Here is a 12260-nt window from a genome sequence, read left to right as displayed (position 1 = left end):
AATATGTAGCATCGCTGTGGGACATACTACAGACAATACAAAATATATAATTAGATTTGATTTCTTTGCACAAAGATAGTGCTGATTGATATTATATTATTACCATCTGGTTATGACTCGATGTTGTGAAAGTTTTGGTTCAAAATGTAGTTTGCAACAACAAGTATTGTTCCGTTCGTTCAATCTACTAGTGTTTATTATTGACTTTAGCGAACGCAAACAAAGAAAACAAAGACACGTAGATTTCCAATCAACTTCAGTAAACATTAACTGTTTACTCCCACCAGTAGCTCTGTTTACTTTGGGTTACCTCTAAAGCCTCTCTTATTGCTAATTGAGCCAAATCCTTTTACCTGTAAGGTTATATTCAGTATAGATTATTCGTAACCAATCAAGCACTTTTAACTGGTATAAAAAACATGTTTTTTTTAATTTACTTTGGCAACACTTTTGTAAAATTACAGAAGGTTATTTATTTATTTTTAAAAACACAATAATGCTTTATTATTACTAATTAAGTCAATCAATATTTCCCTCTAAAATACGCTGGTACCTAACCTAATAAAATAAGGTGGCTTGAAAGATGTGCACTTTTTTCCAACCTCTTTATTAAAGAATTTTGATATACGAGGGGTTATGAATTTTTAGTAAGTATGCGAAATAGTTATCTACATATTGAATTTTTTTCTTAACGGAATCATTCTCTTGTTTCAGGTTTCGGCAACTTGGCAATAGCAGTCGCGATTCTCTCGATAATAACACTGACTGATTGCGACCGGGTCACTGACGCGCCAGAAAATTTAGATGAAGTTCCCCGAAAAGTACCAGGATACCAGAGAGATGGTGAAAGTAACGAGATCCCTCAGCCGGAGATCTTGGCAGTACTCCACGCTAACGGGACCAGGTGCAGGATATCTGAGTACCAGTGCGGGAACAAGAGGTGCATCCCCATGAACCGAGTCTGTGACGGCAGCAACGACTGTGGAGACTCTTCCGATGAACCGAGGCATTGTACACGTAAGTATTGATTTATTGATTACTTACACTGCTACTGTTTGCGATATGAACTGTAGTCTAGGAATTGGTTTTTAACGGTTTCTATATTCAAAATACTCAAAGAAAACTAAGTCCATGATTACGTTTCAATTTTCAATGTCTAATCATATAACATGTTAAAGATAAGATAAAGAACTCATTCACAAAATAACAAAACGTACTGTACCTAAGTGTTCGTACAAAGAAGAGGCACTAGGTTACGTGGAGCTACGTAAACATTTTATTTACAAACTCGGGGTCAAATCCTCTTTGGTGGAAGCCGTAGAACGTAATATATTTTGCTTGGCGAAAACCATTTTGTTCGTGATATAATAGGCTAAGTGTACTGCAAAGGAACAGCTGCGACGGAAGTGGGCTCTTCCTGTAAAATATCTCTCTCATGTGACAGTAAAGCAATTTGCAACGCTGCGGCTGTGATATAATTACTTCGCTCAGCTAAAAAGCTGCATATTTTTGAAGCCTACAGTCAGTTTATTGTATACAACCGACATATTATGTAGATAATCTTGACGTTATTTCCGGATACATTCGTTACATAGGTATAACGGTCAAATAGTATTAAAGCTAGCCTAGTCTTAGCTGATGTATATTACCAATAAATACCTACCTAATTCTACTGATAATAAAGTTTAGATTCACTTAAATCATTGACGTCTATAAGCGTTGTGCGGTTAAATCCTTAAGCGGCGCACGGGGCAATGTAAAGAAATCAACTGTAATCCTATTTCATCCTATTTCTAAGGCTTACAGACCTTACAGCGGACTCACCTGGCGACCTTTCATTCGATCCGAGCCGAAACTCTGTAAGTAATGGCTGCTTTTATTGAACTACGCGTTCCCAATTTCGACCGTTTGCACAAAATTCATCTTGAAAAACCCGGTGATGGATGTACACTCATTTCAGCAGTTGAACTTTCAATGTATTTTTGTGTGCCTACGTAAGAATTAATATTTAAATTTCGAACCTTAGAAGCGATCGTGAAGTCCCGCAAATTTTCATGAGAGGCTTTAATTTAATAACCGAGTAATTGCTACGTAAATGTGAACATCCACACAGGAGGCACATACTTAGTATACTTTCATCTGAGACGGGAGGAGTTAATGTAACTAAAACGCTTTTAAAGAGCAAAGTGCTCCGGAAATTTCGATCGCACGTACGAAAATAGTCGCGCAAATGCAATCTTGTGTAAGACTAAGTGAGCCCCAAGAAATGGGATCAATTCGGGAGCAGCGAATAAAATAATTGGACCCCGGATTGCGCGATCACGCACAGAGCAATGCCGTAGTATTACCGAGGCGTGAATTTAACTCGCTTATCTCCAAACCGATTTTGCCTAATTTCTGGTCAATTACTGGTGCAAGTTTGCCGAACAGGTAAAAACTCTACCTTTCTTTGGTGGATCAAAAAAGTAATTAAGTAACTACCTATAAATATAAAGTTATTTCAAGAACACTACTATGAACAATCCATTAGTGGTCTGTAATATAGTAATTACTAATGGATCTCATTATCATATGAAAGGTATCCGTTATGAAAATGGGATCACGGGATCGGTCAAAATCTTCAGTAAGTTTTATTGAGAAAATACTCCTCTAAAACGGATCAAAGGACGTGGGTTCAAAGAGTTTGCGAGCACTTTCGATTAGAGTGTCTGCTGTTATTAAATTTGAGCGGCGAAGTAATAATAATGTAGAGTCACACGCCCCACCGCCGGCCGAGACACTTTGAGACCAGCGATATAATTATTTCTTCAGTTATTGTCCTCTTCTTTTTGACAAACCCGACACACAAGTCGCCATCGTTTAGGAACCAGGCCTACCCACCTTATACGCTTTTATTTTTTGCAATAAAGATAAATATAAAGATATTATTCACCAGAAACTGGACTAGTATTTGTCACCGTGGTGAAAGGATTAGCCAGAGAGTAGCTGGCTGCGCAGGGTGCGTTGAGAGAATAGAATACAAAGCTATTTTGCATCATAACCCATACAATTACTGTACGGTGATACGGTTTGCAATAAAGAACCTACTACTACTACTACTCTACTTCACATTATTATTGTATCAAAAAATATATAAAATATAAAAATTTATATTTCTTTAAACCATAGAAGCAACAGAACTAGCTACAAACATTTTATTTAATCGTACTTTTAAATTATGAATGCTGCGGTCGTAAAAATGTACCATTCTACCTACCTAAAACGTAGACAAAAGCTAGTCTGAGTAAGAAAGGGTAATACGATAAGGCGGTTCATTAATTTAGCCGAGGCTGCCTTCCTAATTAACCCTAAATGGTGGGTGAGCCGTTATAGGAAGTGGAGATTAGATTATTTAAGGCATTACTTGTGTCACCGGTACCTTCGGCAAAGATAAACAACCTTTATTTACCTTTTTATTTCAATTTAGTTAAAACTATATAATTTTTTTAAATAAATTTAAGAACTGATGTAATAAACAAGCCAAATAATAAAAACTAACTTTTCTGTGTAAAATCACACTTCCAAAAAGTGCCCCGTTTGTAGTAGTATGTGAACTAGTGTTAGCGGTGTTGCAACATTAATGAAATCAATTTGGTGTGTCAACTATGAATACTGTAGGGCGCTAAGAGCTAATAGAGGGTAATCAACTCAGGTTATACTTGCTTGGCGACAACAACTACACAATTACATAAACTGTGTGTAAAATATCAGTATTTACGGAAATTCTTAGCTAGTGGTCTAGTGGTCCTTCGAGCCGGATCTGAACCAGCGATGTTAAGGTTTGGGAAGGCTTGCAAAGTGTCGTAAAATTCAGCTAAAACTAAAACGCAATGCGTCATGCAATAAACACATGGCCGTTAAACAGTTGAACCCAGCCTACTGCAAATTGAATCAGCCTTTATTAAATTTTAATGACGTCCTCGCCACAATGGTAGGCCCCAGGCGATAAACAAAGGATAATAGCCTCTGTGTCGCACGTATTAAGATGAACACCCGCAATCTCATCAGGACTTCTCCGCGGGGAATCGACAGTCGGAGGAAATGAAACACACTCGAGAGCAAACAACAAAACAGCTGAAATTTAAATGTTTTTGGCAAAAAAATACAGTAGCCAAAGGAATGAATTAGTTACGAAATCTGTTCGTAAATTCGACAAGGTTCAGATTCACAGGCAAAAAGTGGTTAGTCTAAAATATTCGTGCATTGATTTGCATATTTCCATTTGGTAGCATTAAATATTGAAGTTTATCGGCGAGGTCTGTGGGAGAGCGCGGTTGCAGACGCGACGGCTGCGTGTTGTCATTATGCGGGTGTCGTTGTCATTATTCACGCATTAACGTAGTCAGAATCGCTTGATGATGTGCATTTCAGGCTGCACTGAGTCAAAAGTAATTAAAGCTGCATAGCGGCGATGGTGCAGCGTCGTCGGTTCGTACAACAAAGAGCATAATAGCCACGACTCGATAAACTAGAGACGGGGAAAATGATGTTTTTGGTTAGCGTTTTGATATCGATGAAATGTTCAATATTTCCTGATATAATTATATTGGCTGTTGGAGAAGGTACTACCTACTGATTAGATTCAGATTGTCTTGAATATTGATTCAAGGTTCTTCTATCTATGTATAGGTACATATATAACATAAGTAATGAAAGTCAGTGAAAAGCGAGAAGCACTGTGGCGTCTGCTAGTACCTACATAGACACGTGAGGCTGCAGTTTATTCAAAGTAACTTTGGAACATTTGTAAAATTTCCATTTAGCTTTAATGAAACACAAATAAGTACTAAGTGCGAGAATAGCTGTATTTTAAACTGAATCCAACTGCAGTTTAATTTCAAAGTTTCAACTGTGCAGTGTGCAGTTAAAATTAAAACCATCCAACAGTTTTGTTACATTTTAAGTAATTATATACCAAAACAAAGTTGTATTTATATTATTTTTACTCACGGGCAATGAAAAGGTTCCACTGAGACAGTTTTGTGAGTGGCACTTTTTCATTGCCCGTGAGTTACTCTAAGCCCGTGAGTGTAGTTAGTAGGTATATTTTTTTTTTGCACAGTTGTTACAGTCTACTTTGCAAACCACCTATTCATTATTTTAAAGATTGATAGTTGGTTAGTTTGACATAGCACAGAAGTGTGATCGTAATCCACTTCACGAAAATGAAGTACTGTAATCTTATAATACACTTTATTCCCACGTTGAATTTCTATTGTTTTGAAAAATAAAATCTTTTATTTTTTTACTTTTACAATTGAAGGTAAATTTTACCACAACGCCAAAGAATGTAAATTTATGAAATGTTAAAAGTATATGCTATAATTCGGTTCCTACACACAAAAAAGGCACAATAATCAATCAGTCTAATCTTTATATTCTTTTCGAACTGCATTTATTATAAACTTTTAGTGCAAGAGAGAATCCCAAAGCTAAGTCAGCTGTGGGTGACTGCTGGCTGGTGTCTAAAATTTATCTGTTGGCTTTGAGCCGCGAGCTAATTACGCGGAGCTGGGACATGCATGTTATTACAGGGCCGCTATTCTGTCACTGCACAGTTTATAGGGTTAACTCTTAGATTAACAATATACGAACAAGATGTCACGTACAAAGCAAAAAACAGTCCGTATATTCTTTACTGTCAAACCGTTTTAAGTTCAACCAATGACAACCATTGTACCTACCAATGAATAAAGTCACAAATCTTGAAACCGAGCTAATTCAAAATAAGAGCTCGTTGGCACTGACAATCCATCTAGATCATATCAAAATATCGTTGCGAAAATTATGCTGAGTTTAAATATTGAGACATGGTCGAACAATGGCTTGTCGTCAACTCTGTTTATGAATTTCCCCGGATAACCCTGCCTGTCACAGCCAAATGGTACATCCATACTATATTTACATTTACTCTTACTGATGCAAGAAAGGAGTCTATTATTTAGTAGTCCCTCCTTCCTCCTTCAGTGCAACACCTTCCAGCCTTGGTATCTGTGACCAACAGACAAGAAAGCTTTTAAACCATTTTAAACAATTTAACACATACTTGTTCCAGTGACATATGGAACGTCAATGGCAGCTGGAACTTTTTTCATTGCACGTCGTGTATTAAAGTCAAGGACTTTGTATACTAAAGTATACTTTTCATAACTTGCCACATTTGCCCTCGTTTTTATTTATTTAGGACTTGATTGTGCCCGTGAATTTTACTGAACTACACCTCCGAGTGTCCTCTACGCAACAATGGCGCCCTCTCGTGGCAACTATTCTGCACTTTATTCACATTTTGTTGTTTGTTTTTAATATCACTGGCTTGTTCCCTGTTTTCATTTTACGCTTAATTTCCTCCATGTGATTAAAACTTTAATTCTCGGGGCTGTAATGATTAAATAAGTAGTTAAAATTTAACGAAAATATTCGTGAATCAGGATTACAAATGGATTAATGTAGCCAATTTATTATTATTGTTAATTTATATTGAGTTTTGAATTATGATTACTTGCATCGTTTATTGAATTGAACATTTCGACATGTTTGTGAATTTTCGAGACATTCGTATAAATGATCATATACATAATATTTTAAATAATATTTTGAAATAGTATCAATGTAATTCGAAACACTAGATTTGAATTGCACAAATCATGGAAATTTGTCGATCTCCAAGGCAAAGTTTGATATTAATAATGTTGAATTTAGACTGGTAGGTATTTCTAAAAAACATACTTACATGTCATACTATCGAAATTATAACCTTCTGCTTTTTATGTCGTTTGAAAATTGGAGAGCAGGTAAAAGATTATCATTTTATATTCAGTGGCGCTAGTACTGTACTGTAAATCCAGTAATACTCTTAGGTACCTAAGTGTATTTTTCCTTAGATGCGCAAAAGTTCCCTGGGTATTAATGTATGGGTATTAAAGCTTTAATTGGTTCGGCTGTCATAGTATTTTATATATATATATATATATGTATGAGTGTTTATATCAATATATATATATAAAACATCGAATCAAATATGTTTTTTTATAAGATCACCTTTAAAATACTATATATATATATATATATATATATATATTGATATAAACACTCGCGAGTGTTTATGTTAGTCCCAATGTAAAAGGGGGCGAGCCTATTGCCACTTTACGGGCACATCCAAGACCCGAGAACAAATATCTGTGTTATCTGCCCCATCCGGGAATCGGACCCGGGACCTTCGGCTCAGTAGTCGGGGACACTAACCACTACGCCATTCGGTCGTCTGGAAAATTTATAACAAACAACCAGATATTATGTATGTCTACTTAGATGATCTAAGTATTAATAATAATAATAAATACATTTATTTCAGGTAATTTTTCATAATTACAAAAATAACCCATTGTTGTTGTTAGTAACAATAGCCCTTATTTCTATGTTAGTACACAGAATTATCTGTATTACTGATACAGAATAAGAAATGTAAAAAATTACGTTATTCCAATGAGAATATGCAAAATGCAATCGCATTATAATAATAAATCGCGACATTCAAACTATCTCCAAATTAATTCAGCGATGCAGCGCTTTTTATACGGCCTTATTCTGTTCCCTTCCCGCAGTGCGAGTAGTGCACCCAAATAACTATTTATAAGAAAGTCATGGAGTAAAAAAACTATTTGGTTGATATACGCCTTTACTTTATACAGACACGAGCTTTTCCGTTTTATAGGACAGGGGGCATAATACTTTACGCATACCTCTGCAATAGTAGTTACGTTAGTCTAAAGATAAAGGATAAGTATTAAATATTTTTTGGTGTTGGTCTTGCTAATAGTCCGATAATGATAGACCTTTCGAATTGCTTATCCTGTAATACAAACTGTTGTAAAAGGGAAAAGCTAAAAACCGCCCTAAATGCCAATAAAGTTACCGAACGGTGCTAAAACCCAGATCGCTCAGAATACAGTCCTCGCGCCGGGATGGAAATAATCAGAGTCGTGGTTCCACTCCGACTGTACGTCAACTAGCAATGATCGCAGTCCGCACTGGGGGCTCACTCTACCTTACCAACAACGAAGTTTCACAACCCTGCTGAGCTAGCGACAACTCTTTCTCGTGACTTTAAAGGTATCGATTGCAAGACAGTGTTCGTTCGTTAGTTTTTTCTGACGGTAGAGTAGCCCCCCTGGCGCTCTGCCAGGATCGGCCGCTGCAATGTCTCCCCAAGAACCTCTCCATCATCACCCTTGATGACACAAAAAAACGACCTGATTGAGAAATGAGCTATGCGGATTTTATTGAGATGGATTTCGTGAGATGAGTTGCGCTTGGTGTTCTGATGAAATAAATGTATGTTAGACGTGTAAATGAAAATAAGGTAATAAATATAGTAATTTTAAACCTTTTTAAGTGTGTCATTAAAATTCGCATCTCGATTTAAAAGTTCTAAGAAAACTCTACGAGGGCGTGTAATTTGTTCACTAGCCTTTGAAGTGCTGCCATAAAAGCTTCCTAAGCTAACAAGCCGAAGCAAATTACTTCATTCACTAAGTTATAAAACTGTATAATAATATTCACTGCCTACGGGAAATGCTACGAGCTAAGCTACGAAATTACTACGCAATTTCGTAGCCCGATGCTACGACTTCTCGTAGCTGTAGTCGCGTAGCGCGTTCGTAGGCCTCCCACAAATAAAAACAAAATTGTGTTGGATGATTTATTTGTGTGGTCTAAATTCTTTCCGCGAATATGCAATATGCTATGCAATTGAACACTAGATAAGTATAAACTATTTATTATTAACTATACACAAAAGTTCTGTTTATATTTAACTGGCCTGTGTTGTTTTCGTCTGCTGGGCAACGACGCAGCGCCTTCTTACGGGGGTCTACGAAAGGTATACTAAGCCGAAAGGGGGTGAATCAGGGGTCATTCTGAACATCTTTTGTTCTACAGGTTTTAGAAATTTACAAAAAAAAACGTTCTCCATAGTAAAAAAGTCAGGAGACCAACAAAGTTTCTATGGAAAAGGAAATATTTTTTTCGTGAATTTTCAAAACTTGTAGAACAAAGGTTATTCAGGATGACCCCCTGAGTCGCCCCCTTTCGGCTTAGAATATCCTTTTTGCAACACCCTGTATACATAGAGATAAGATCTACAATTTCTAATGTTTTTTAATGATAAAACACGACAGTAATAGATTTAAGCTCAACTAATGTTTGTCAAGAGTCCCCTGTGAAAACCGTGTACTTTGGATATTTAAACGCATTTTTAAGTAATATCTATTTACTCTTAATTCCATCACAGTTAACTTTCATAAACAATACATTCTATGCTCGTTTTAGTATTCGGCACAAGTCGAGTCACAATTCTCGTGGTGGCCGAGAGCCGGTGTTTACGACACGCCGTTCCACGCAGAGTTCGTTATGTTTCGCCGTAAAACTGTCTTTTCGGTGAACGCTGAAGTATTGCGAAATATTTTTGGGAAGATTTATTGGGTGAGTAAAAATAGCAAGATAAATGATAAGCTCTGAGTAGGTATTTATTTCATATATAGGTATCTCTCAAAATACGCCAGTCAATAAGTAGTTATACCCTGCATTATAAATTCATATAGTATAATATGTATCAATGAGTTACGTTATAAATTCATTGTTGATAAAATAACTAAACAGTGAAACACAAATTCACTCACTTAATATCTCTTTTTGTTTAAGTAAAATACTTTTGGTAAAGTTTAAGTATTTAGTTACCCGTAAAAAGTACATGGGTATAAATAAAGTTAACTTAAGTTTCCTTAATGTAAAGAGCATAAAGGTCACTGCAGGTCTGTCCCCTCGAGTCCATTCCTTACTCTGTGGGTTACGCCCCGGGGAACAGTCGACAGAATCGCTGAAAGGATTTCAATAAAATGTGTTACTATTATTATTTATAGACCTTTGCCAAGTACAGTGTAACTTTACACCTTTACGAAATCTGCACGAATATTTTGATATAAATTAGAAGAACTCTTCAGTACCTCTAGTACCAACAAGTTTGATAGTCGAAAACTATAAAAGTTTACGTTTTCTCGCAAAGTGCCTAGCCGAAACTATAATAAAAAAATTAACAGATAATGTATGCATATGACGATTATGTTTACGTATAATTTGCAAAACCCATACAGCTTGTCTGTAGTCTTTAGTTACCTAAACCTACTATATAGTGCGACATCGCAACTTTGTCATTAAAACAAGTGCCAAAACTAAAAAAGGAATTAGTGCAACAAGCAGTAACAACAATAATTTATTCTTTGTAATTTCTGACCCTGACGTGGTACGTTTCATTCTTCTTCATTCATTTAGATGTAGGGCACCCAGCTCCCATTTTTTACCCGTTGAAAATTTATAGTTATATTAATCAACATCCTAATGGTAAATCGCAATATTCATCGTAAAGTTACCTACGTATACATAAATTACAAAATTGTAAGTAAATGGAAGCCGAAATAGAACCTCGATAAACTAAAGTTTCTATTGAAACCCACGAGCGAACATCCTAGAAATTTAGATTGTAATTATGATAAAACTAATAACATTAAGCTGCGAACTCCGATGTACTCCTAGAATGGAGTCAGACATGTAGGTCGGTTTCCAATTTCATTTCTGTTTCGCGAGCGGTATTAAGGTACTTCGGTTTTAAGTATGATAGTAATCAAAGAGAGAGCCCGTTACATGTAGGCGCGACCCGCCTCTGGAGGATTACTCTAGATTACGAATAACGAATATTTGGAGCGCTGCTGAGTTAAGCACTACTGCATTTCTTTGTATTTAACGTATAGATTACATGACAGCTCTCGGTCGTCCGTTTCTTGTGAAGCTAGCGTAACCCCGCAGTTCACTAAAATGTACAGGTATTTTCCGACTTCGCCCGCTGTTTTATCACAATTCTGGAATTGCACTCGAATTCGATATTATTTGATTGCACGGCACCGTATTGTAGTTGTTAATCAATTTAGTGTATTGGGTTACGGAATGTTGCCCATTTTAACCATGCTTTAACACCAATTATGTTAAAATGTTTGAAATAGAATTGTTTGTCGTTTATATCACTTATCCGGTTACACTGGTTACAATTATGGTTCATTGTCGGTTCGCACTTAATTCATAATAACAAACGTAGTAATAATAATAAAATAAACTGAAGTAAAGCTACACAATTTCATACAAAATTAGATCAATATTTTCGCTTACCCACCCTCATCCGGCCCCTGGCCTCTTCAGGTGTGCCACTGCTATCAACACCTAACAAGGAAAAAGGAACATGAGCCGCACTCATTACACACACGTTGCACAGATCACAGGACAGTGGACCGGGCAGTACACAGGGCAGTACACAGAGCAGTGGACAGGGCAGTGCGGTGCGGTAATCAAGTTAGAGCAGCCGGCTGGACGCGGCACAAAGCGACGGTCCGGCTGCCCGCCTATTGCATTACCCACGCCGCCTGCGCCTGACCTGGTTGCATCAGGCGTGTGGACGTGGACTGACGTGTCAATCGGTACATTATATAATTAAAACATAGACAAGATAAATGCTATAGGGAATACGAGAGAAAACCAATTGACGAATATAAATTTTAGGTCAAACTGTTTTTCTTCACCCGATATTTTGATAAGTTCGTATATTTTTAATCCAAGTATTCACTATTACTCGATCTGGCACTTTGCTGTACTATGCATATGGACACATGGATAGACGTGAAAATCGGCATATTATTTAATTAGATATGAGTAAGACGAAGAATGGTCTAGGAATACGAGCACAAAACCAATTGATGAATATAAATTGTATGCCCGTTTCGGAGCGTAAATAAAAATATAGGATGTTCATTTAGGTGCTGAATTTGTTTACGTTACGGTATTTCCTACGAGGCCATTGACTTAGAACGACTTATACCATCGTCACGAAAATTGTATGAGATAAACAAATAAAAAAATGATTTCCTGTTGAAGACGTCATTTGAGAGGCCAAGTGTCTCTTTCGGCTGCTTGTTGCCAAATGGGATGCGTAAGAATAAAAATATTGTTTGGATTAAATATGAATTCATAATTCACTTTGATCAGGTTTTTATTAAGCTACCTAGTTAAATCCTTAAAGCATACTTTAGAATACAATCATTGAATTAGTTCATTTTGAAAACTGAAGTTATAAGTTTATTTCGTCGACAGCAGCTTGCAAAGACTTTGTAACAAAATTATCC

At 36.5% G+C, this 12260-nt stretch overlaps 1 protein-coding gene across 1 annotated transcript in view; it reads left to right on the top strand.

Annotated features, from left to right (window-relative positions):
- LOC105390349 overlaps nucleotides 1-12260 on the top strand; it is a 63609-nt gene that overhangs the window by 13949 nt on the left and 37400 nt on the right. The window contains exon 2 of the mRNA XM_011561637.3: nucleotides 715-1017. Within this exon, the coding sequence (XP_011559939.3) occupies nucleotides 715-1017 (303 nt within the window). The remainder of the gene's footprint in view (nucleotides 1-714; nucleotides 1018-12260) is intronic.

Source organism: Plutella xylostella, chromosome 10 (assembly GCF_932276165.1).
Source record: "Plutella xylostella chromosome 10, ilPluXylo3.1, whole genome shotgun sequence".
NCBI lineage: Eukaryota > Metazoa > Arthropoda > Insecta > Lepidoptera > Plutellidae > Plutella > Plutella xylostella.
The sequence above is the reverse complement of the archived record's forward strand: the minus strand, read 5'-3'. Positions and strand labels throughout refer to the sequence as shown.